The 25,664-nt window shown below is 41.6% G+C and overlaps 1 protein-coding gene across 1 annotated transcript in view; it reads right to left on the bottom strand.

The window, feature by feature from the left end:
• MTMR8 (myotubularin related protein 8) overlaps positions 1 to 25,664 on the bottom strand; it is a 1,273,681-nt gene that overhangs the window by 125,492 nt on the left and 1,122,525 nt on the right. The window contains 1 exon segment of the mRNA XM_044057715.1: positions 15,936 to 16,062. Coding sequence (XP_043913650.1) covers positions 15,936 to 16,062 — 127 coding nt within the window.

Below are 25,664 nucleotides of genomic sequence, written 5' to 3'. Positions count from 1 at the left end.
GGTCATTGGGTCTGCTTACGAAAGGACTGACCCCTGCCCTCACCAGAAGTCTGAGCAGGTGAACTCCCTGTCCTAGGCCTAAAAGAACCTTGAGCTCTGCCCCTACCACGTCTAGACCTACCCCTAGACTGGGAATCATAAGCAGAATAAGTCCACCCCTTAGTAGGCCAATTTCTACTAAACTTCGGAGGCTGCACCTGCAAAAAATCCTTAACAGTTTGCATAGACTTAGCCTTGTCCTCCATTTTCTTTAAAACTGCTTCAGCAGGCGAACCAAACAACACATCAGACTGTAAAGGAGCATCCAAAATCCTTGTCTTAACATGCTCAGCTAAGTTCTGATCTCTCAACCAGGCGTGCCTACAAAGAACAGAACCAGTGGCAGCCACCCTCGAGGAGGCCTGCACAGCATCAAAACCACACTGCAAGGAATGCTTTCCCACTTGTTCAGAAACATGAACTAAATCCTGCAACTCTTTACACTCAATACCTTCAGCCAGAGCATCCACCTTAGACTTCAATAGTGAAAGGAGATAATTCTGATATTTTAACATATGAAACTGACAATTCAACGCCCTCATGGCTAAAGTGGAAGAAGTGTACACTTTCTTTCCCCACCTATCCAAAGCCCTTGCCTCTTTATCAGGAGGAACAGGATTTTTAACCACAGAAGCCTTCACACCTTTAGGCCCCTGAGAGACAGTTTCTGGGTCTGCCCTAGGACTCTTAAAAAGATACTTATGGGCGTCAGGCACCCTATAGTACCTATCCGGTTTAACTGGGGCAGGAGGCAAAGAATCAGGATTTAGTGAAGCCTCTGCAAAAACATCCTCTACCACATTCAGAACAGGAGGTATAGCTAAAGGCCTATGCTGGGGTAAAAACAAGAACTCTCTAAGCCTCTTCCTGGAATCAGAGAAATCTTGACCTTCCCATTTAAAATGCTCCCTCATGGAATGCAGAGTCTCTGAAAAAGAAAAATCCTCAGGAGGCGAAGCTGAAGGAGTAGAATCATCCACATCAGAATCAGAATAAGGAGGAAACTCCAGCAAGTCTTCAGCCGAAGACTCAGAAGCCTCCGAACATTGCTCAAAACTCTCAAACTCAGGTTCCACCCTAGGCCTCTTATCAGGAGGGGGCATAGAACCTCTAATCATAGTAATCAAATCCTCTGCCATTTTCAGCATATGCTTCTTAGGCAAAGACCCTGAAACACTCGGAGAAACCCCCACTGAAGCTAAAGTAGGCCTGCATCTTAAAGAAGCCTTGGCAACAGAAGGCAAGGCCCTAATCACCTTAGGAAGAGAGGGAAGAACAGCCACCTGAGAAGCCCCTTCAGCCTGGCCTACTTCCTGAGAGGACACATCCTGTAACAGTAAAGTTTCTCCCTGAGACTCCAAAGAAACTCCTGGCAGAACCTCCGGCTCCATTGAGCCCTCTAAAGAACCGACGTCCGGGACTGTCGGTTCTTCCACTCTAGGCTTCGCTGCTTTGTCCTTGCGTTTTTTGGCTGAAGCGGGCGTCGGAGCATCCGACGGCATTTTATAATTACAACGCTTCCCAAACACTAACCTGGCACAGTCTAACCTTCTCTTAATAGTGCGTTTGTTAAATCTAGCACAAGAGCGGCATCCAACAACGTCGTGCTCAGGCCCTAAACAAGGTATACACAAAGTATGGTAATCCCTATGAGGTATCTGTTTCCCACAAGAAATACAGTTATTCACTTTTTCTGACATCCGGTTAAGTACTGAGGCAAGAAAAAACCAAAATATTCCCCAACGGGGTACTTAGCCAACTTTGATTCGGTCTGAAACTCTGACTTCAGAAACTTTCAGAACGCCAACCTGCACTCGCAAAATTGCTTCTGCATTGGACCATGCGGCAAAAAAGACTGAGGATATGACGTCGGTCATGCACATTAGTACCCTGACGTACTGACGTCAGTCTAATGCGCCGTGACCGACGTCAGCCATATACTTTGGTATTCGGGCCGACTGGACAGCGGACTACCCAATAGTTAGGACTGCAGCAATGTGGAATGAAGAACATCATCCCATTGTTTCTTGGTGAATTACTTATCTAAACTCTCTTCTCAATCCTTTAAATCCCCTCTGATTGATTCCTATAGCTAACATACAAAGTTTTATATGCCCTACTCTTTCGGCTTTTTCCGGTTAGGGGTCGCCACAGCAGAACTTCGGTCCGCTCATAATTGGCAGTGGATTTGTACGTTGTTGAGTTGTCAGCCCAACGCCCAACCTTCAAAGAAGGCATGCCCATTCATGCTCACACCTACCTGCATGTCTTTAGCGTCACTCGACCGCGGGGAGGACATGCAGACTCCACACAGAAGGTGCTCCAGCTGAGAATCGAATGGGAGAACCTCTTGCTGTGAGGAGAGGATGCTAACCGCTGCACCACCGCGGCTTCTTTATATGCCCTAATAATCATCCATTTTTAACAGCAGCCTATTCCTTTTTCTTTGCCTATACTTTGATATCAATCCCATTCTATTACCTTTCACTCTCTAATTATTTGCTCCTAATACATTCGTTCCTTTCCCAATTTTCTCCAGTAAATTCCAGCTCCCTCTTGCCTATTCTCTTTACCCCTAATTGCAGTCATCCCTACTGGCAGAATCTTCTTCATTCTCATGTTGGCCTAGTTCTTAGAATATTTTCTGCTATTTTAAGAATATAATACTCCATATAGTTACTGTTATTCTCCTTAAGGATCTGCATCCAAAATCCCAGTCTCTCCTTATTTCTTGAGCTTCTCCCCTGTTTTATCATCATCCCTTTCCACTTAGAATTATAGCTTTCTGTTTGTGCTACGTACAGGAACTTTAACTTTGTAGCTCTGAAATAACGCTTTAAATCCGATAATCTGAAATTACCTTGTTCTATTGGAAGAATTGACTTATCCCACTTAACTCTTGCCCTCTTCCCCTCCCAGATAAAAATTTTTAATAACTCTTTCTTAATTGCTATCCACAGCTTCCCCTCTGGCTGACCAGTGTATCAAACTAAAGGGACTAAATATTTTCATGGCTTGTATCTTGCTATCCATATATCCATAACACAGGGCTTTCAGTTTCTCATTTTCATCTTTTTAGTCTCTTCCTACATATCCTCAATTGCCATAACAGAATCCTTTTTGACCTATAGTATCATGTCCCCATAAATATGGGTATTGCTGAACCATTTCACATGAATACACAGCTTACAGTTATTGCTTTTGTTTTGCCTTCATTAATTTTATATCCTGAAAAGACTTGAAACTGTCTCAAAATGTTTCACAACATTTAAATATCCTTTTCTGGTTTTATCAAGTACAAAATATCATCTGCAAACAAGGCAAACTTTACTTCCATTACCATACCAGTTATATCCTTCAATTTATTAGTCCCTTATTTTCTTTGCCAATGATTCAAAATATAAGGCAAATAACAAAGAGGAAAGAGAACACTCCTGCCTGTTTGCTCTGTTCAAACAGAACTTATAAGAGAGGATCGCCCCCACTTTAATTTTCACTTCCAATCCCTAGAGGGAAAGAATACTTTGAAAGGGTACACAACTGACAAACTTAGTACAAACATTACCAGTACAAATGTCTCAGCTCATGTGGTAATTTTATGACTTACCTACTTTCTTTCTTCATCAGTGATCAGAGCATTTAAATGTTTTGCTAATACATCAACTCTTCATGGAGGACTAGCCCACAACTGGTTATTACTTTGCTTAATTATTCTCAAACCTTAATCCTTTTAGTAAAAGAACTTAAAAATGTATGTTTTACCTTCCAGAGAAGAGCTTTATTTTTTTTTGTTATAATATTTAGACCTCTAATGCATTACTTAGTTGAGAGCACAAAAAAGAAAAAATAGTATTTAAAACAATAAATGAGTATTATTACAAGGCAATGCTGAGAAACTAACTCATCTCATTCCTGGCGATTTGCTGCAAATGTGTGTGGGAGCAGAACTACTATGCAGGTGCTTAAGGTACTTAAGTAACCTTGCAGTCTGCTGTTAACATATCTATGATCTGGCAAATCTAAAAGAAAAATCAACAATGCTTGAAGGCGGTTTCACTTCTCAAAATACTACATGTAAATGTAACGGTATATAAAAAGAAATATTTTTTCTAAATGACTTTCCTCCCTCTGCCTGCCAACCATCAAGCCTCTTCATCTGAAACTTGAGCAAATTCTTTGCCTAGCAGTGGGGAATTTCCAGATAAGCTATGCTGAGAGCCATCCAAAGGGGCCATTACTCAGACAGACACTGGGGTATTTGTAATAGTGTTAGCACCTTGGCAATGCATGCATTTGGCTAAGCCAGTAACCCCACCCATTGGTGGGGGCGGACATCCCTGTGGGGACATTGCTCTCCTTGCATCTGTATGCTCTTGAGTGCTCATTAATGAATGCTACCACCAGGCAATGGCTTGGTGAGCCACAAGCCTACTCCCATCATGATGCCCAATGCAACAGTACCCCTTCTCCAAGAGACTGTGGCTGTACATCCTAGTCTGCACTGCCCACCCAATGGACTGGCATGCCAATCTTCCAGTGTCAGCACTGCCAAGCTTCTGAGCCACTAATCAAATTGGGGTTACCTGGTCATAGTCAAGGCTCTAGTCCTCATTAATTACAAAGATTCATATGCAATTTCTACATATAAAGCACAGTTAAAACACAATGGAAATTGGATAATTTTATGTAAGACTGAACAATATTCCATATAATATCAAAAGTAATGACATGATTTGTTATTAGTGCTGCCCTACGACTGGACTGATCATATTCAAAACATGTGACTAGCATATAGTAATATGAAGCATGACTTGTCTCTTTATAGTATGAAGTAGACCCACCACCTGCTATAGCTAATATAAACCTGCTTGTGTACAGTAAGATCAGAGGTTAGTTATAATACCAGTTATTATGTTGTCTTATGGACAGATCTAATCATTACAGTGTAAGCTCAAACACCAAAAAGCTGTTGTATTAACTAATGACGTTTGAAGGATGAAATCATTCATGAGGCATTTCAGGTAACTGGTCTGTCCAATCTTCAACAAGATAGAGTAGTGAAAAGTTTTTTTGCAATTTTGCTCACTTAGGTGGCTAGTCATTCATATCAGACTTGGGTTATGAATATTCATGGTGATCAGTTTATGCACAAAGTCAGGTTAGCTTTTCAGATGTATTCTGCAGTTTAAGTTTTCAGTTACTTTGTCACTAGTGTAAACTGGATAGAAGACTTAACTGTTTTGTTTAAAATAATAATCCTTCTGTAGGTGAATCAAAGGTCAGTGTCTTCAATTATTCATACACGATTTCTGATGACAAAGAAAAGCCAGTGCAAGGTGAGGGAGTACCACCTCTCCCTGTATTAACTGTGTTTTAAAAATATATATTTATTAAAGATGTCTTGCTATTGAAAAACAGTACAAAAAAGTCCTAAAAGGTACAACCATCCTCAACATTTACTTGACGTAACACAGAAGCCGTCATTATATACAACTAAAATATGATGTTGCTTTACAGATCTGAAATAGCTATGAAGTCACTTTTTGTACATAACAATGAAAGATAACTGGATATACAATGACCACCCAAGTACAAAAATCTAACAACTTTGAAAATGTGTACGAAGTTAATGCCAGAATCCTTAAGAATAAGGGTGTGCAAATTCAAATCACAAAATATTTCAGACAGTAAAGAGCGCAGTGAAGCCTGGCAGTATGACATTATTTTGCCCGAGTATTCCAAGTATGAGTTTCCCTGAAAAAAGTGTATTTGGGGAGTGGTACTTGTTCATGAATCACTTACGTCATCACTTCCACACACCAGACTTCCAAGATGGCTGCACACTGAGCAACATCATAACTTCAGCTTTCCCATTGTGAAAACAGAAACTGAGAAAAAGAAACGCCACTGAATTTTTTTTTTTTTGGTAAAATTCAGTTACAGGCTAGTAAATACTGCCTGGATGCAAGCAAAGAAGAAATTTGGCAAAGCTGAAAAAAATCAACCGGAAAAGGTGAAAAGAGAACACTGCCTTAGAAGGATTCTGCAGCTGTTCAGAAAAAAGCATTTCAAGATGCAGCTCTGGTTCATGAGATGGCTTCCAGTAATTTTGAGAAAAAAATAAATCAAACTTAATCAGAGGTGATTAAAATAACCAAAACACCAAAGGAATACATACATTTAAATAATGAAAGGCTGGGAAAATAGAAGAAACTTTAACTAGCCATTCAGATGGAACTGATAAAACTGCAAAACTCAGAGGGTGAAATGAAGAAAAAGCTAGCAAAGTATGAGATTTCTTAAGCAGACCGGTTTAAAAAAATAGCAGTTAGAGGACAAAGTGTGCAGAGAAAGCCTGTGATTTTCTGCTCTACAAGAGAAACTGGAAGGAACAGACTATTAATTTTATGAAAGCACAAACAAGCAATGGACTGGTATTCCACAACAAAATTTGTTAACTGAGAGGGCACATTGAGTGTATGGCTCCAAACCAGGCCATGACAAAGTAGCCAAGATCTATATTATTAAAGATGCAATCACACCAGTAGAAAGAGCTGATTGTGACAAAATTGTGGCAGAAGGGCAAAGTATTAAAAACTGAAGACTGCAGTGGTTGCAGAAAATGATTATTTACTGCACACCAAGGCAGAAGAGAAGCAAATTTATCCCAGCAATCAGGGAATGTCGAGAGGCAGGTATAAGATTCAAACTGCCTTCAAAGTGTTTCTTTCCCCCTAGGATCAGTCATATGTTGATGCAGAACAGGCTGAGGAGGAAATTAAAAAAGTTTATTCAACAAAAAGTAAGTCAGCAAGCACTAGGGGACTCTGCTTCTCATTCTTCTGACAGTAAGGTTCATAGAGAAACTTTGTCATTGAAATGTTTTCCAATCTTCCAAAGGAAAGTGCTTAAGAGAGAGAGCGAGAGAGAAAAGCACAGCAGTTAACTAGAAGAATCAGTTGTACTTTGAACTTGAACCAGAGTCTGGTGTTTGGAGATGAACAGGAAAAAGATCAGTAAACTCTGAAATTAGTGAATAAATGGAAGACTATAAAAGTATCTGATCACATTTGTGAAATATGATTTTGCAAGAAAAAGCGGCTGAAAACACTGGACTTTTGATTACTTTGTTAAACGTGTGAGTGGACTGTACAGCTTATACCCCACTTTATATCAGTAATGTTTAGGACACTAAAATAGAGAAAAATAAATAAAACAATGTTTGCTCTTAGTATTTGTATAAAACATTCTGACATAACCTGCATGTTATATACAAAAAACAGTTTTGTGCAGTGTGTAGTCATGGGGTATTTTAAATGTGGGGGGTTCTTTTCAGTGACTGTTGTGTGTGTTAAAGATATTAAAGTAAACAAATAATTTTTTTAATTGTAAAACAATATAGGTTTTACAGTATAAAGAGAAGCAATTCTGGACAAAAACAAGTTTAATGTTCATATGTGTGGATCTTGGGCTGCTGGAAAGGGGCAGGGCTTAAAAGCACACTGATTATATTATATGTAGAATTAGGATATTTTCTCTCTCTATTTTAGAAGGGTGAATGTCCAGATTAATGCTTTTGGCTTAAGCTGTAAACAGGTGTTTTTTAAATAATGTAGGCTTTAAAAATAAGACAAAGTGATGAAAGTTCTGAAAATATTAAGCTTCTGACAACTACAATGTTATTGTTTGTTTTCCACTGCTGGAAAGGGGCAGGGCTTAAAAGCACACTGATTATATTATATGTAGAATTAGGATATTTTCTCTCTCTATTTTAGAAGGGTGAATGTCCAGATTAATGCTTTTGGCTTAAGCTGTAAACAGGTGTTTTTTAAATAATGTAGGCTTTAAAAATAAGACAAAGTGATGAAAGTTCTGAAAATATTAAGCTTCTGACAACTACAATGTTATTGTTTGTTTTCCACTGGCAAATGTTCAGTGGGGCTGAGCTGTCTGCAGCTGAGGGCAATTAGTCGTCGTAAATTTCAATTGTTATATCTGTTCCTAGGCAGTGGCAGGTATCCAACATCACATCCATTCATAAAGGAGGGACAGTAGATCTTGCTGAAAATTACTGCCATATCCTGACAATTCTGTCCTTTACAATAGGCGACAGTTTTTAGAAATGCTTAGTGTACTTGTTAAAAAATGATAACTTTACAAATTTATGAACCCTTTCTAATATGGTTTTATGGAGTGCTGGTTAACCCTGACCCGTATGACAGTCCTCTATGAATCAGTAAGCACGACATTTGATTAAGTTCTAGTGGTTATAGCTATATACTTGCACCTAGCTAAAGCAAGTAACATCTTGCCTCAGAGTGGAATAGTTGTCAACTTCTATATGAGTAGTGTTAAACCCTATATACTCAGGTGGGTTGAGAGGTGGCTGACGAACAAATTTCAGTGCAAGACTTGGCAGTTCCAGTGGGGAAAGATTACATTAGGTGTCCCGCAGACATCTGTACTGAGACCCATTCTTTTTAATATGTTTTTTTTTCTACAGTCCCACTGTCAGAAGACATTGGTTCAGAAAATATGCTGATGGTATAGAGATGGATAAAGCAGTGTCCAGTACCTCTAATATCAGTCAGATGCAAAATTATTTAAACATCCTGAGAAAAATTGTAATAAACTTTCACACAGTACTAATAAATATTATGTGCTTCAGTAAACCATGCTAGAGCATTCACCTGAATTCCTCCATCTCAGATGGATTCTTTTAAAACCTAAACATTGTTATAAACAATAAATTGACATATAAACTTAACATGCATTCCAAACATAAAATGGAACTGCGTTAGCTTGATTTAATTATGAAATCCTTCACATTTTGTGGTGGAACAGCATTAAGTGGCATTTATACCCACCTCATTAGAACACAAAGTGTATTTTTGTGGTTATATAAAAACAGAAGTGGCCCTTCGTAGGATCACAGGAGATTACTAGGCTATCAACCGGGAGGTCATTTCAAGCCTAGCTGTTTCATCCCAATGTAATACCACAGAAATGCTAGTCAATACCCAAGATTGCATTTAGTAAAGACTGCCCATGTCCACGAGGAATGTGAGCGCTATCCCCAAGAAGAAGTTATGGTGTCCCATCCAGTCTTCCCGGATCCTCTTGAACACCGTCATAGATGTGGTCTGCTTCACATGAATTGGTAGCCTATTCCAAAGATGCAGCAGTCACCGATAGACAAATCTGTCCCCTCCAGCATGTCCTATTTAAGTTGCAGGCCATATTTAGGTCCCCTGAACAGGGAGCTCTAGTCCCGTTTGATTTACAGATGTGTAGCAATTTATTAGGCTTGGGTCTGAGATTGTTCTGTAGGCCAGGCATAAGTCTCCCCCTAAGAAAAAGTCTATATGACACGGAGTACAGTGAGAGGGACTTTAGTTGGTCTGTTTAAAGCACGTGCTGGAGTCCCTTGATGATCTTTGTTAGAAACCTTTGAGGTCTCTTCATTTACTACAGGTGCTTTGTACTGTACATGCCGAACAGGGTGTTATACTCAGTAATGGGCTGGATTAGTGATTAGGATAGAAGGGTTATAACATCTTTTGCTCTCAAGGCAATGCCTTTACTAATCAAGTGTGCTACGTAGAAAACCTTCCTTACTACAGTAGACACATGGTGGTCGAAGTTAAGGTCACAGCCAACTTGTGATACCAGGACCCTTACCACTTCATGGGTACTTAAGTTACTGTTGTTGATTTGATAGTGTAAAGGGACACTGTTTGTGCTGAATGGTATGATGATGCATTTCTTTGCATTTAGGTTGAGACCATGACTAAAACACCAGGTCTCTAGTCTGCACAAGATCTTCCTGGAGTATACTGACATTATTTGGGGATTCAATAATTGCACCCAGTTTGCAATCGTCTGCAGACTTTGTCAGCCACAACCCCTTAGTTTTGACCTGAACTTTGAAGAAGTATACACCAAACACTGGGGGGCCCAGCACTGACCTCTGTGGCACCCCGCTGATAACAGCTCTGTTGGTTGATGTAGTGTCACCCACTTTGATAGTGTGTGTCCAGTTTGTGAGCCAGTTGGCAATCCATTTTACAACAAAGGGATTTACATTCAGTTTGCTAAGTTTATTGGTAATGCCAAAGAGTAGGATTGTGTTGAAAGCCTTTGCCAAGTCTAGGTATGTTGTGTGCACAGATTTGCCCTCAATGGCCCTGGTCACATTTTCAAAGAAATCCACTAGATTTAACAGGCAGGATCTGCCCATGATGAAGCCGAATTGGGTAGGATCCAGGGTTTGGAGGTCATCTACGTCTTTATTTATGAGGTCCATCATGATACGTTCCATGGCCTTACAGATGAGGCTAGTCAGGCCTATGAGTCTACAATTCCCCGGGTCTGTTGCTAGGCCATCTTTGTGGAGGGGAATAACTGTTGCTGTTCTCCATTCTGCAGGACCAAAGCCTGTGGTTAGGCTACGATTGAAATGGGTATTTAATGGTGATGCTAGTTCATGTTTTAGCCTGTTTAGAAGGCAGCCTGGGATGCTGTCTGGTCCCATAGAGGCTGTGTTTTTTGCCTTGGACAAGGATTTGATGATCTGCTCTTCAGATATGTAGGCTGAGGATGGGGAGAAAGTTTGGGTGAAGGTTTGTGATAATTCTGGAGGGGAATAAGGGACTGAAATTTTCACCAAACCTATCTGCAAGCAGGTTTGCTATCTCTGTGGGGTGTTGTGTGTGTGCGATACAGTTGGTCACTAGTTCTACATGTGCTTGGGTCCTACGTTGTAGGCTATGTACGTAGCTGTAAAAGGCTTTATGGTTATCCTTGGCTGTGCTTGCTAAGTTTTAGTCAAAGAAGCTCTTAGAGGATTTGAGAAGTTGTCTTATTTGCCTGTTGAGGCTGAGGAGGGTGCTTTTCCATTGTTGGAGACTCGCCTTTGTTTTCTTGGACAGCAACTTTTTACATTTATTGTAAAGTTTGTTGATGCTGGAGAACCACCATGGCAGCTTGTTTTTTACTTGGGTCTCTGGCTTTGATTCTTTCTGGTACAGCCAAGTCTATACACTTATACAAGTAATTGTAGAGGGCTTTAGTGTAAGCTTTGGTGAAGTTACCACTTCCAGCTGGAGGTGGGGCGTGGAATGCATTTATGCCTTCACCTAGAAGGGTACAGTTTGCCTTGGTGAAGCTTTTTAGGCTGATTTTGCCCTTTGTAAGTTCTGGTGCTAGTGCCAGCTCAAAAGTGACTGATTTGTGGTTAGATTTAACTAATGAGGGTCCAACAGTTGTGGCAATGCCATCTGTTTGACATGTTTGTGAGGATCAGATCTAGTATATTTGTTCCTCTTCTCAGGGTATAAACTACTTGTTCCGGGGCATTTGAGTTAAAGTCAAGGAACCTTTGCTCTAGCTTTCCCAGTTGATGATGGGATAATTGAAATCCCCCATGACCAGTGTGTTCGGTAATATTTGGATTGTCTCCAGTTTGGTCAAGTAGGCTTCATCCGCATCATGACCCATGGAGGGAAATCCATCACTGGCTATACATGAATGGGGGTCCTACCCACTGTAACCTGAACTTGGAGTAACTCCATGGAGTTGTCTAACTAGCCAGGAGGTGAATTTATCTCTTAATATCGATAGAAACACCGCCTCCCCTGGTTGACACATGTTCATTTTGTGGTCCGAAGGTGTGAAAGGCATTGTAGCCTTGCAAAGCCGGGGTACTCTCGGAGGCCTTGGACGACAGCACAGACTTCTACATCTTCCAGTGACAGAAGTGATTCCAGAGTGTGCAGTTTTTGGTTTATGCTCCTAGTGTTTAGCAGCATGACTCTTATTTTGTTATGATGGGCAATTTTTACATCAGAAAGTCTGTTTTTGAGACCTTGCCTAAAAAAGGCACTATAGGGGGGGCAGGAGCCTTTGCCAGCAGCCGAAAGACTACAGGTGCGAGGTGCAAACCGTCTCTGGCAAAATAGCGAGGTTAGTCAACCATGGCTTCCTAGGCTGACAGGAACTGCATCCCCTTTGAATGATAAAAACGTAGCCAATTATTGAAATCAGTAATTTTTTGTTTATAGTGTGGCATCATTCTAGGTGAGGGTAGTATGCTGCTCGGGACATACCTGCCTGAGACACATACTCATTGAGCTCAATCATGTCTATCTGCATATAATCCAGTAAAGTACATCTGATGTTGTTCACTCCAACATGAACTATGACAGTCATTATGGCACTTGTTGCTGAGACCTGAGTGCATACATGATCTGACAAATCCAGGCACTGGGCAGGCAGCTGACCATGATTTTCTCCTTGTCCAACCTGGTGAGTGGGACATCCGTGCGTATCACTATTGAGTCTCCAATAACAAGAATATTTGTTTTTTGAGTGTTACACCTTATGGGCTTACTAGGTGAGACACTGGTGTTGCTATGTGCCATGGGTGCTGTGGGAATTGTGTTAGTTGTATCAGTCTTGTGGTTTGGAGGTCACTGGTGCTTCGGTAAGTTGTTTGAGAGAACCACCATGTATGTTAATTTCTGTGTTTGATGCATACTTTGTGTAAGAGTAGTGGTACTATATGCATGTGTGTAGTGGTAGGTGGGTTGACAACCTCTTCCATATTACTGTTGTGAGTGAGAGAGAGCATGGATTAAGATTCTTGGTGTAGATACATCTCTCGCTCTCTGTACTACAGTGAATTAGTAGAGGGCTGTCAGTGTACATGAGGCAGTTGCTACACTGCCTCAAGAAGCCTAAGCCAACAAGGCTGGCAGGAGAAACAAGGGTAGTCCAACTGTTCATAATGCCTGGTTGAGAACTGTTACCATTAACAGGGGCTTTTCAGGATTGAACAATGAGGAGCTCAGTGAATTGATATTTCTGCCTGTTTATTTATTTTGCTGGTGGTTTAATAGGTTAAAGTTCACTAGCAGTAATTCTTTGACCAGGAAAGTACTAAGGATGAGGGCTGCACTAATGTGCTATAGCTGTATCCAAGGGAAAGATAGTTAAATTTATCTTTCCAGCTATGGCGCATAATTATGTGGCAGTGCACGGTAATGCGAGACACACAAACAAGCAGAAACCTGCTCAAACGTGGGGCTTAAATACCAGAAGCTAAAATCTTAAAAACAAAACTTTAAAAATGTACAAAAGGACCAATGAGAATGCTTATTCCAAGCCATAGACCAACCACCCTACCATCAGACAGGTTCCAATCAGCACACTCCTCTCACTAGATTGCAGAAAGGCCCCTTCCAATCCAAGATGGCCTAAAAAACATGCTCAGAACAAACAGGATAGGAGTCATAAGGATGTGCAGGAAAGGTAGCACTGCAGAGCCTATAAATGTTTAGTAAGATTAAGCCTACTGCATTTGTACATTGTCAGGTACAGCCACACAAGGGGAAAACCATGCCTTGCTTGTTGTGTGGTACACTATTATCATATTACCAATGGAGATCCATACTAGTTTGCATTCTTATTGACAAGCAAATTTAAAATTCAAGGTACAACCTTCAAGGGTATGAAAAGAATGTACTTGCTGTCTCTAGTTCTGACTGGAACAAACTTCCTATTGACGCAAGAAATATGAAATGTTAAGATTAGTCAAAGAATAGGTTGACACATGGGTAGGACAAGACAGATTCCAATATCCTATAATTTTACTGCAAAAACATATTATAGCCAGACTATGAGAGATCCAGCTGACATACTATTAAAAATGTTATAACAGGGTGCAAGGAGGGCAAGTGACAACTCAATATACTGTTGACCAGCTAAGAAATTCCATCTGTTCATAAAACATTTTAGTTAATTTGACAAGTATGATGCAAGCTGACGAACCATCAGTAACAGGTGTAAATATTTCTCAGTATTCATATGACTGGTGAGTCATTCATATCACACTGACATGTCAAAAAGATCCCTATTAAAATGTCGGCACTCAGAGACTGAAAAAAAGAAACTGCAGCGGCAAAAGAAGAATTGTCAAATATCTCTCTTCTCATTTAAACTTGTTTTTTGGAGGGGGTAAGCCACCCTGAACCCCAAACCCCATTATAAACCCACTTAGAGATCATCATACCTCATTGAAAAGGAAATATTCTAAGAAATGGCCATCTCGGACTTGGTATATACAAGCCTGTTTTTTCAGCCATTTACTTTCTGTATTCCGGGACTAACATTTCCAATGGTTACTGTCAAAGTCATTGTTATAATGTCATATTCAATGTTAGTTGCATCTGGCATTGTAATTTCTAGGTTTTCATTAACCACCTTTTCTCTCTGGTAGAAAATGGAGGGAAAACTATTGAATTTTATATATGAAACAGTCTCTTCCTTCTATGACGAAGCTTGAGATTAACTTGATAAAGGAATGTTAAAATGTTGTTGCTTGTCAGTGTTTTTCTATCCCTTGGTAGACCTGGGTATGGATTACTGCTGTTGATGAAAACAACATTGGTAAATTGAATATTCTAGCTGCACGTTTCTTTCCATGTGGATACTATGCACAGAACAGCACCAAACTCCATCACAGTTCTTCCCAGTGGAAGGATTGGTACTGATTACCAAAACTTCAGCCTGGAACACATGTAAGAGGAAGTAAGTGCTGGAACGCCAAATACACAACTGTCAATATATACCATCAAGACAGTATTTCCAAATTTTTCCTCAGTATATCCGAGAGTGCTGACTGTATAAGCACAGTGCTGTACAAATCAGTAGGAAGTATGGAAAAGTAGTCTTAAAAAACTGCAACAATTTCAAAAATAAACTTCAAAAAATAAACAAAAAGGCATTATCCTCACACTTCATGGTCTAAATGTACCACCTCCAAGGTTGCTGTACCTTAGTGTAGAAGGAAAAATACAAAAATAAACTATTTTCAAAACTTGTGATTTGCGATTCCTGGCTTTACAAAAAAATGCCGCAAAAATAATGGCAGATACCCTAAATGAGTGCCTCACCACCAGCACAACTATATGGCTTTGTTATCTACTTGGCTATCTACTGTTACCCTCAGTCATGTGGCTGCTTTATCTAGATTGTGAGCTGCTGCCATCTCATTGACAATATAGTAGTAAAACAAGTTGTCCTTGTTATCAAGAGAACTACATCATATACAAAAATGCAAAGATTTCCTCCCTGGGTTGAGCAAACTCTCGGCTAAGCTAATGTTGCTGCTGCCTCATGAACTGTTGTTACTGCAGTACCAATAAACATGTTTACAGATAAACATTTTGTAAACAACACATACACAGCCCAGCTGAAATAGGTTTCAAAATTCAAATACTTAAAGAGTAATTTAAATGGCCAAAAAGACATGTGAAAACCACAGCTTTTGGTCAACTGACCAAATTCCACTCCCCCTTACCTCCAAGTGTGCAGCTACCCTGGAGATGATTACATTAAGAGTAGGGGATGCTTGGGGTCTCGGGAAAATGTTCACTTCAAGCGCACTTACCCTTACCCCAAAGTATAATTAGAGAGTTGATTATATTGAGTAGTGAAGCTGGGGACTCAGGAGTATAAGCATCTTTATTGGCCCCCATAAATAAAGTTCCAGTATTCAGGAATATCCATTTCTCAGATATGAACTGCAGTCACTTAACTAGTATTTGCAAAACTATCCTAGATCTGTACCTATTGCCTTCTAATACACCACACTCATATATGACCAAAGATTCAAAATTAAACAAAATTTGGACATGTAAACCATTTACATTCACAATGCTTAACACTAAACTCAACAATGGTACAAGAACATAAACAATGGATACCATACCATACAAAACACCTGCTAGTACTTTTTGTATTTAGTCTTGTCATCAAATTTTCATCTCCCAACATAATGTTGTTAGATCTAGTAACTCGTATCCTTTCTACTTATACAATTTCCTGTGACTTACATTGTCAAGTTGTGTAAGGTCGTCTTGTATTAATTTCTTCTGAAGGACAAAGTTGTGTAGACATTCCATCACTGACTGCTTTGGCTGCATGCCCTTGTCAAAACGGTTATACATACCACACCACAATCTGAGAAAGAAAAAGCAAAACTACAATGACATGGTTGAATTTAATATTTAAAACAAATGTGTACTAAATTCTTAGCCCCTCATCCCCCTCATAACCACAGAACTTTCACTCCTTAGTGACTCATGCATTCTTACAACCTTCTTGCAACCACAGAAGTCAACAAAATGATGCAAAAACTGGGCATCAGAGATAACACATCTGTAGAGCAGTTAGAAGTTTTTCACTTCCTGACCCTACTCCCTTCTGTTGCATGGAAGGTGTTACGCAATGCCTGCTACACTAGGCCCAGTGCAAACACACACTACTTCCTATTCCCTACACCTTTCTACAGTGCCATGCCTTATTTTTCATGCCTGAGTACATACCTGTGGTTTAACCTACCATCTGCTGTTCCTGCAGCAAGAGTGGGATCGAGCACTCCCATCAGTTCAGGCGAGCAAGCACCAAACACTTTCACAGGTTCAGAGGTACTTATACTAGGCTATTGTCCAGCCATACATACCAATGAAGTTTTTCCCCCTTATATTTCAAGTACAAACAGCCTAGAGACACACTGAACATTTATATGTTGTCTCTATCCATAAGGGGCAAGGGTGTTAAACCATGAGTGAATTTGTGGTTACCCATGTATTTGTCCAGATTATGTTTGAATAATGTAAGATAAGTATTTTACTTTCTTTTTTGTGGAGAAGTCAATTCCAAAGAAATGGTATTTCTGTGATACATATTTATAAATCCAACATGTTCAACTTATGTTGCATAACAGATATGGATGCCTTTTGCTCTGCATGTGAGGTAGAGATCACCTGCCAGTAGCCTGTAGGACACGGAGAAGAAGGACAAGGGTTTGAGACAGTCAGCATAGATTTTATGCTTTATATAGGTTCATAGCTAGATACTAGGCTATCTGCCCTAGGGCATTTATAAGCCTAGCCAGAGTGTATTTGGCTTCCGCCTCCCTATTAGATTAGCCTACTATGCCTCTGTAAAGTAGGTCACAGAAAGTACCCTTTTAAGATTAGTTTACTATGCTTCTGTCTAGCAGGGACACAGAAGAGATCCCAGGGGTGAATTTGCGATTTCCCATCCACGAGTCCAGATTTCGCTTGAAGAGGGTCAGCGAGGAGCTATGTCTAACATAATTTGGGATTCTATTCCAGAGTGAGGGGAGCCTCTGGGAAATGAATCTATCCCTCCAGCATGTTCTATTTATTTTTGTGCTGAGGTTTAGGTACCTGGAGCGTGTAGCTCTAAGGGACTTGGATTTTTTGAGGTGGAGCATGTCCATTAATTCTGGGTTTGACATGGCTTTGTACGTCAGGCATAGATCGCCTCTGAGTAGGCGGTAAGCAACTGAGTAGAACTGGAGTTTCTTTAGTCGAGCTGCATAGGACATCTGTTTGTAGCCCATGATCCTCTTCGTGAGGTACTTTTGGGGTCTCTCCAGTTGCTGCAGGTGTCTGGTAAGGTACATCCCAAAAGGGGCATTGTATTCAATTATGGGCCTGATGAGTGACGAGTAGAGGGGCACAATGACCTCTCTTGATCTAGATACGAACCCTTTTGTGATAAGGTGGGGTATATAGAAGGTATTTCTAACCACTTTGGCAACGTGATTATCAAAGGAGAGATTACTATCTACGTTGGTCCCCAAATCTCTAATTACTTCTTCTGTACTTAATGGATTACCACCTATGTGGTAATTTGTGGGCACCTTGCATTTAGCTTGAGGCCGTGGCTCTGGCATCAAGCATCCGTCTCTGTGAGACCCTTTTGGAGGATGCTTGTGTCAGCTGGAGATTCGATTATGGCCCCCAGTTTGCAGTCATCTGTGAACTTTGTCAGCCATAATCCCCCCGTGTTAGCCTGAACCTCAGAGAAGTATATACCGAACATGAGAGGTCCCAGAACTGAGCCCTGTGGGATGCCACTTGTAACTGGTTTGGATTTGGACATGGCACCTGCGATTCTGACCATGTGGGTTGTATCTCTGAGCCAGTTTGCAACCCATCTTGTGATATAAGGGTTGATATTTAAGCTGGTAAGCTTATTTATGATGCCCGAGTAGGGTATTGTGTCGAAGGCTTTTGCGAGATCCAGGTAGGCTGTGTGGACTACCTTGCCCTCATCTATGGCTTTGGTAACTGTTTCAAAGAAATCAACTAGGTTTAAGAGGCAAGATCTGCCCATAACAAAGCCGAATTGGGTAGGGTCCAGTGTCTGGAGGCTCCCAATGTCTTTGTTTATGAGTTCCATGATAATACGCTCCATAGCTTTACAGACCAGACTAGTCAGGCTTATGGGGCGATAGCTTCCGGGGTCTGTTGTGGCACCACCTTTGTAGAGTGGGACCACTGTAGCTGTACGCCATTCTTTGGGTACATATCCTGTAGTAAGGCTAAGTTTGAACAGTGACTTAATGTGAGGATTCAGTTCTTGGAGCTCGTGTAAGACAGCCTGGGACACCGTCCGGTCCCACAGATGCTGTGTTTTTTGCTTTGGAGAGGGCAGCTTTCATCTGTGCATCTGTGATGTCAGGAAGGTTACATTCAGTTGGGATAGGCATTTGCTCCTTTGGGGTGGAAGGGGGGGAGAAGTTTGCGCTGAATCTGTCTGCCAGGATGTTGGCTATGTCTGTAGGTTCGGTATATTTTGTACCGTTATGCAACAATTCAGAGCATATCTGGGAGTCTCTGCCCATGTTCCTGACATAACTAAAGAAGGCTTTGTGATTATCTTTAGTGTCTAGGGCAATTTTTCTTTTGAAGCTGGCCTTTGATGATTTTATGAGGGATCGAAGTTTCTTGCTAATACTGATCAGAGATGCCTTCCCTTTTTGGGATTTTGCTCTGTCATGTAGTAGCTTCCTCCTTCTGTTGTATAGCTTATTTATGGCCGGGGTCCACCAGACCAGTCTCCTGTTTTTGGAGGAGTGAGTCTTGGTTTTATTTGGGCTAGCACGATCCATGCATTCCTGCAGGTGCTCATAGAATGCATTTGTAAAGGATTCTGGGGATTGGGCTGTATTATCCTCTGGCCCAGGGGCTTTGAAGGATTCCACCTCAGTCTTGAGAAGTGCAAAGTTGGCTTTTGAGAAATTCTTTACAGTGATTTCCTTGGCTGGGGGTGGGGACGGGATATGGATGTCTAGGGAAATTTGTTTATGGTCTGATCTTACCAATGAGGGGTTTACCTCTGGTGTGGAACATAGAGTTCCCATGTTGGTGATGACCAGGTCCAATATGTTGTTCCCTCTTGTGGGAGTGGTGACCAGTTGTTCCATTGTGTTACAGTTTATAAATTCAAGGAACCGTTGGGCGAGGGTGTTTGGACTTGAGTAGTTTTCCCAGTCAATGCCTGGGTAGTTGAAGTCACCCAATAACATAGTGTTTGGAGAGACCTTCATATTCTCCAGTGTTCTCAGGAATGCCAAGTGGGGTTCCTGTAATAGGGAGGGTGTTCTGTAGCAGGCTACAAACTGAAAGGCAGTTTTGCCCACTGTTAGCTACACATGGATGGTTTCCAATGCTTCGTGCAGTGCCACTAACCTGGAGGTGTAGGTATCTTTGATGAATATAGATACTCCCCCTCCTTTTGTGCTTGGTCCGAGTTTTGGGGCCGAAACGCATGGTATGAGTTATAACCTGGTAGTGCTGGGGTGCTCTCAGGAGCCTTGAACCAGGTTTCTGTTACTGCACAGACATTGATTTTCTCCATACTGAGGAGAGCCTCGAGTGCGTGCATCTTGAGGTTTAGACTTCTGGCATTGAGTAGCATTACCTTTAGTTTATTTATCCTTGGGTTGTCTATGGAGGTGGGTTTGTCCTTTGAGCCTTGCCTAAAAAAGGCACTATGGGGTGGCAAGACTCTTGGCCAGTATACGAAAGCCTAAGGGTGACAGGTGCAAGCCGTCCCTGGCGAAGCAACGTGGCTTGTCGAGCATGTCATCCCAGCTGACAGACACTGGATCCCCTTTGAATGACACCAATACTTTAGCCAATTGTTGAAACTGATCATTTTGTCTTTATACTGTGGCATCATTCTTGGTGCGGGCAAGATGCTACTCAAGGTCAGGGTCATACCAGCCTGGGCTACATGGTCAGAGAGCTCCTCTATGTCTCTTTTCATGTAGTCCAGGGAGGTACGTCTCAGGTCATTCACACCAGCATGGGCAATGACGGAGTCATACTTGTACTTGCTTTGAAGTGACCTGAGTGCTAGCGTTATGTGGCGGATCCTGGCACCCGACAGGCAGCTTACAGTGACCTTCTCCTTGTTCAGTCTGGTGAGCGGGACGTCAGTGTGCCGGAAGCTGGCCTTTGATGATTTTATGAGGGATCGAAGTTTCTTGCTAATACTGATCAGAGATGCCTTCCCTTTTTGGGATTTTGCTCTGTCATGTAGTAGCTTCCTCCTTCTGTTGTATAGCTTATTTATGGCCGGGGTCCACCAGACCAGTCTCCTGTTTTTGGAGGAGTGAGTCTTGGTTTTATTTGGGATAGCACGATCCATGCATTCCTGCAGGTGCTCATAGAATGCATTTGTAAAGGATTCTGCGGATTGGGCTGTATTATCCTCTGGCCCAGGGGCTTTGAAGGATTCCACCTCAGTGTTGAGAAGTGCAAAGTTGGCTTTTGAGAAATTCTTTACAGTGATTTCCTTGGCTGGGGGTGGGGACGGGATATGGATGTCCAGGGAAATTTGTTTATGGTCTGATCTTACCAATGAGGGGTTTACCTCTGGTGTGGAACAGAGTTCCCATGTTGGTGATGACCAGGTGCAATATGTTGTTCCCTCTTGTGGGAGTGGTGACCAGTTGTTCCATTGTGTTACAGTTTATAAATTCAAGGAACCGTTGGGCGAGGGTGTTTGGACTTGAGTAGTTTTCCCAGTCAATGCCTGGGTAGTTGAAGTCACCCAATAACATAGTGTTTGGAGAGACCTTCATATTCTCCAGTGTTCTCAGGAATGCCAAGTGGGGTTCCTGTAATAGGGAGGGTGTTCTGTAGCAGGCTACAAACTGAAAGGCAGTTTTGCCCACTGTTAGCTGCACATGGATGGTTTCCAATGCTTCGTGCAGTGCCACTAACCTGGAGGTGTAGGTATCTTTGATGAATATAGATACTCCCCCTCCTTTTGTGCTTCGGTCCGAGTTTTGGGGCCGAAACGCATGGTATGAGTTATAACCTGGTAGTGCTGGGGTGCTCTCAGGAGCCTTGAACCAGGTTTCTGTTACTGCACAGACATTGATTTTCTCCATACTGAGGAGAGCCTCGAGTGCGTGCATCTTGAGGTTTAGACTTCTGGCATTGAGTAGCATTACCTTTAGTTTATTTATCCTTGGGTTGTCTATGGAGGTGGGTTTGTCCTTTGAGCCTTGCCTAAAAAAGGCACTATGGGGTGGCAAGACTCTTGGCCAGTATACGAAAGCCTAAGGGTGACAGGTGCAAGCCGTCCCTGGCGAAGCAACGTGGCTTGTCGAGCATGTCATCCCAGCTGACAGACACTGGATCCCCTTTGAATGACACCAATACTTTAGCCAATTGTTGAAACTGATCATTTTGTCTTTATACTGTGGCATCATTCTTGGTGCGGGCAAGATGCTACTCAAGGTCAGGGTCATACCAGCTTGGGCTACATGGTCAGAGAGCTCCTCTATGTCTCTTTTCATGTAGTCCAGGGAGGTACGTCTCAGGTCATTCACACCAGCATGGGCAATGACGGAGTCATACTTGTACTTGCTTTGAAGTGACCTGAGTGCTAGCGTTATGTGGCGGATCCTGGCACCCGACAGGCAGCTTACAGTGACCTTCTCCTTGTTCAGTCTGGTGAGCGGGACGTCAGTGTGCCGGACAATAGAGTCCCCTATAACAAGTGTATTTGGTGTGTTGTTTGGCCTTAAGGGCTGTGACTGTGAGACACACTGATTTTGTGAGATATGTGACTCATAGGTATTGTTGAAGGGTGGCTGTTGCTTGGATATCTGCTTAGGAGGTCTTTGCTGTTTAGGCAGATTTTTATTTAGAGCCTCCGAGTATGTTTTTGTGTGTTTATGTGTTGGGTATGCAGATGCAATAGGTCTGCGTGAGACTGGATTTGTGGTGTGGGTGGTTACCTTTTCCTCCTGACTGACTGTGCCAGTCTTGGGTTGAGAGAGCTCTGCCTCCAGTTTGGCTGTGTAACTGCATCTCTCACATGTATTAGAGTTTGTTGGAAGGAGGAGAGGGTTGTCTGTGTACATAAGGCAATTGTAACATTGCCTCAAAATTCCCAGATTCACCAGCTGGACTGGAGAGTAACCTTGCAACTGACCCTTGGACATACCAGATTAGTATAGGGAACTGTTTTTTACTGATCAGATTAGGGAAAGGAACTGATTTTTCACTTGATCAGGAAGGACCAATTGGGAGCCTAATACTTATGAGAAGTCAAGGAGGGTGTAGTGCTTTAGTTAGTTAGTGTTTCCTTATAAGAGCTGAGCAAGTGCAGGGCTTTAGAAAGAGAATAGAGTGATTACTTTGAGAGTTTGAACAGTTCTAAGGGAAAAAGTGAAGAGCGGACTTTGTGGAGCCTGGAATAGTTTAAACCTGTTTAGGTGGCTGCCCGGCGCTGCTCAGTCAAACCACGCAAAAAGAGAGTCGTAGGGTTTTAAGAGAGAGATCAAGGAGTTTAGAATTGACCCAAAATGGCCAATAAAACTACAGCTTCTAGGTAGTAACCACTCCTCCAGGGACAGGCAGGCTGTTCAGTGTTAACCACTCCCACTGGTGAACACAGAGACTTCCCTTTAGCCCAAGCAAGCACTGGCCTTCTAGAAACTTCCAAACAGTTCTGAACAGCAAATCTGTAACTGAACTTTCTTAACTTTCAGAAAGTGGGAAAAAAGCAAGATTTTTTTTTTTTTTTTGTAGTTTAAAGTAGCAGAGATACACAAGCAGCAAAATAATCACAACAGTGCAATAAATGACCCCACATTTGAGTGCTAGGCCAAAATCAGGTAAAATGCAGTTTTTAGAGAAAAAAACGATTTTAAATCAAGTGCAACAAAGGAAATGCAGTAAACAGGCTATAGATGTGTTCCAAGTACTGTTACTGTTACAGATATAAACTTTAGCAAGCCAGAAAAATGCCAAAAAATAGGCGGCAAAGCAGTAAAACTTAACAAAAAATGAGAAGAAAATACTTAAAATCACAAAAGTGGCTCCTTTTCTTCTTTCAGCATTTTCTCCCCTTGGTAGGTGCTTCAGCAACAACTAGCAAGCCTGAAAAGATGCCAAAACCACGAGGCAGCCGGGTTTTAAGAGAGACAGATCAAGGAGTTTAGAACTGACCCAAAATGGCCAATAAAACTACAGCTTCTAGGTAGTAACCACTCCTCCAGGGACAGGTAGGCTGTTCAATGTTAACCACTCCCACTGGTGAACACAGAGACTTCCCTTTAGCCCAAGCAAGCACTGGCCTTCTAGAAACTTCCAAACAGTTCAGAACAGCAAATCTGTAACTGAACTTTCTTAACTTTCAGAAAGTAGCTACAGCTCATATAGAATGTGCCTTTAAGTGCCTAAGCAATTTGATTTTCTTTTTATTATAGACAAAATAAATAGAATCTTTGAGCCATCTGGCTAGTGTCACTTTGCTCACTGGATGGCAAAGTGCTGTAGATGAAAAAGACACAAACAGCTGGTTAGATTTTCTTAAATCCTTGGTTCTGTGTAGGTAGAAACTTATTTGTCTGTGAACATCTAATAAATGTAAGCAGTATTTACCTTTGTTAGCAAAATTGGGTAAAAATACTGGTAAATTAATAGTCTGATTAATGCTGGACTCTGACACTACCTTGGGAAAAAAGGACGGATTTGATCTTAGTGAAACTCTATCTTTGTGGAAAATCAGATGAGGAGATTTACATAAAACTTGTAATTCTGAAATTCTTCTGGCAGAAGTTATTGCCACTACAAATATAGTTTTCCAGGATAAAAATTTAAGATCACAATTCAGCTGATGGTTCAAAAGGAGGTTGAATAATGGCTTGTAGCAGTCGGATGAGCACCCAAGGTGGAGTAGGATTTTTGTAAGGAGATTTTAGCAAGAGTATTCCTTTTAGGAAGGCCTTGCAAAGCGTATGAGAAGCCAGAAATGATTCTTTAAAACCATTATGGAAATTAGAAATGGCAGCTAATTGAATTTTTATGATAGAGTGGGAAGCATCTGCTTTAAAAAGTGAAGCTAAAATTCTAGGACTTTATTGATGGGAGCTGAAAAAAGGATTATTATTATTATTATCATGAGCCCAAAAGGTAAACCTCCTCCATTTACTAGTATACAGTTTATGGGTAAGCTGGCTTATGAGAGGCTAAGAGTATATGACGTACTGGGGAGGAGAGTGAGGGATGCCTGGCTATTAATGGAAGTGGAGAAATCAAGCTGTCAGCTTGAGGTTTACAATGTTCGGATGGATTAATCCCTCTGGATGAGACAGATCATCTGGAGCCAGGTCCAAAATCCAAGGCTGTTGAATCACATAAGGCCAAAGAAAGGGGAACCATATCTGTTGAGGCCAATAAGATGCAATGAGGATTACTTTGCTCTTCAACCTGATTACATTCTGTAGGAATTTTTGGATTAGAGAAGTGGGGGAATGTCATACAGCAGTCTGGAGGGCCACATGTGGAGAAGATTATCTCCTGGTGACTCCCCTGGGGGGGGATCAGGGCAAAGTAGTTGCTGCACTTGTCTAGGGGAGAGGCAAATAAGTCGCAGCAAGACTGACCCCATTGATAGAAAATCCTTTCCACCACCTTTGGACTGAGAGACCACTCGCGAGGCAGGAGAATACACCTGAGTTTATTTGCAATCACACTGGAACTCCCTGGAATGTGCATTGCTATCAGAAAGTAGTTAGAAGAGATTGTCCACTGCCACACTATGACAGTTTCTCGACAAAGGGGATATGATTTGGTTCCTCCCTGTTTGTTGATGTACTAAACCAGTGACATACTGTCCATTTGAACTGCAATTGTTCCTGAAGAAAGAGCAGTCTGAAAGGTTTGCAACACTAAGAGAGATTCCCTTATTCCCGTACATTGATATGCAAGTTGGTCTCTGTGGGGGACCAAGTGCCTTGGACAGTCTTGCCCAGATAATGCCCCCCCTCCCAAAATCTGGGAGGCTTCTGTGGCCATTATGGCTTGGGGATGTGATGGGACAAAGGGATGGCCTAGAAGAATGTCTTCGGAATGCATAAACCAAGCCAAATCTTTACTGCATTATTGATCAAAATCAGGTCCAGCATGGGTTGGTGTAACACTGACCACTAAGACGCTAGCAACCACTGTAGTATCCTCATGTGATTATCTTGCTAAGGGAACTAGAGTTATAGCTGCAACCATACAGCCCAGTGCTTGAAGGACTAGATAAGTGGTTACTTTTCTGTTGCTGATTAGTTTCTGTACCTGAACTCTGATTTTCTGTAATCTTACAAGGGGAAGAGAAGGTATGGAAGTTCGAGTATTTAGTAGGGCTCCTATGAACTCTAAATTCTGAGCTGGGGTCAATTTCAATTTTTTGTAATTTACAGTTATTCCCAGATAAGAGCAAATATG

The sequence above is a fragment of the Protopterus annectens genome, chromosome 15.part0 (assembly GCF_019279795.1).
Source record: "Protopterus annectens isolate FY-2018-M chromosome 15.part0, PAN1.0, whole genome shotgun sequence".
NCBI classification, from domain to species: Eukaryota; Metazoa; Chordata; order Ceratodontiformes; family Protopteridae; genus Protopterus; species Protopterus annectens.
Note: the sequence above shows the minus strand (reverse complement) of the source record. Positions and strands in the feature narration are given on the sequence as shown.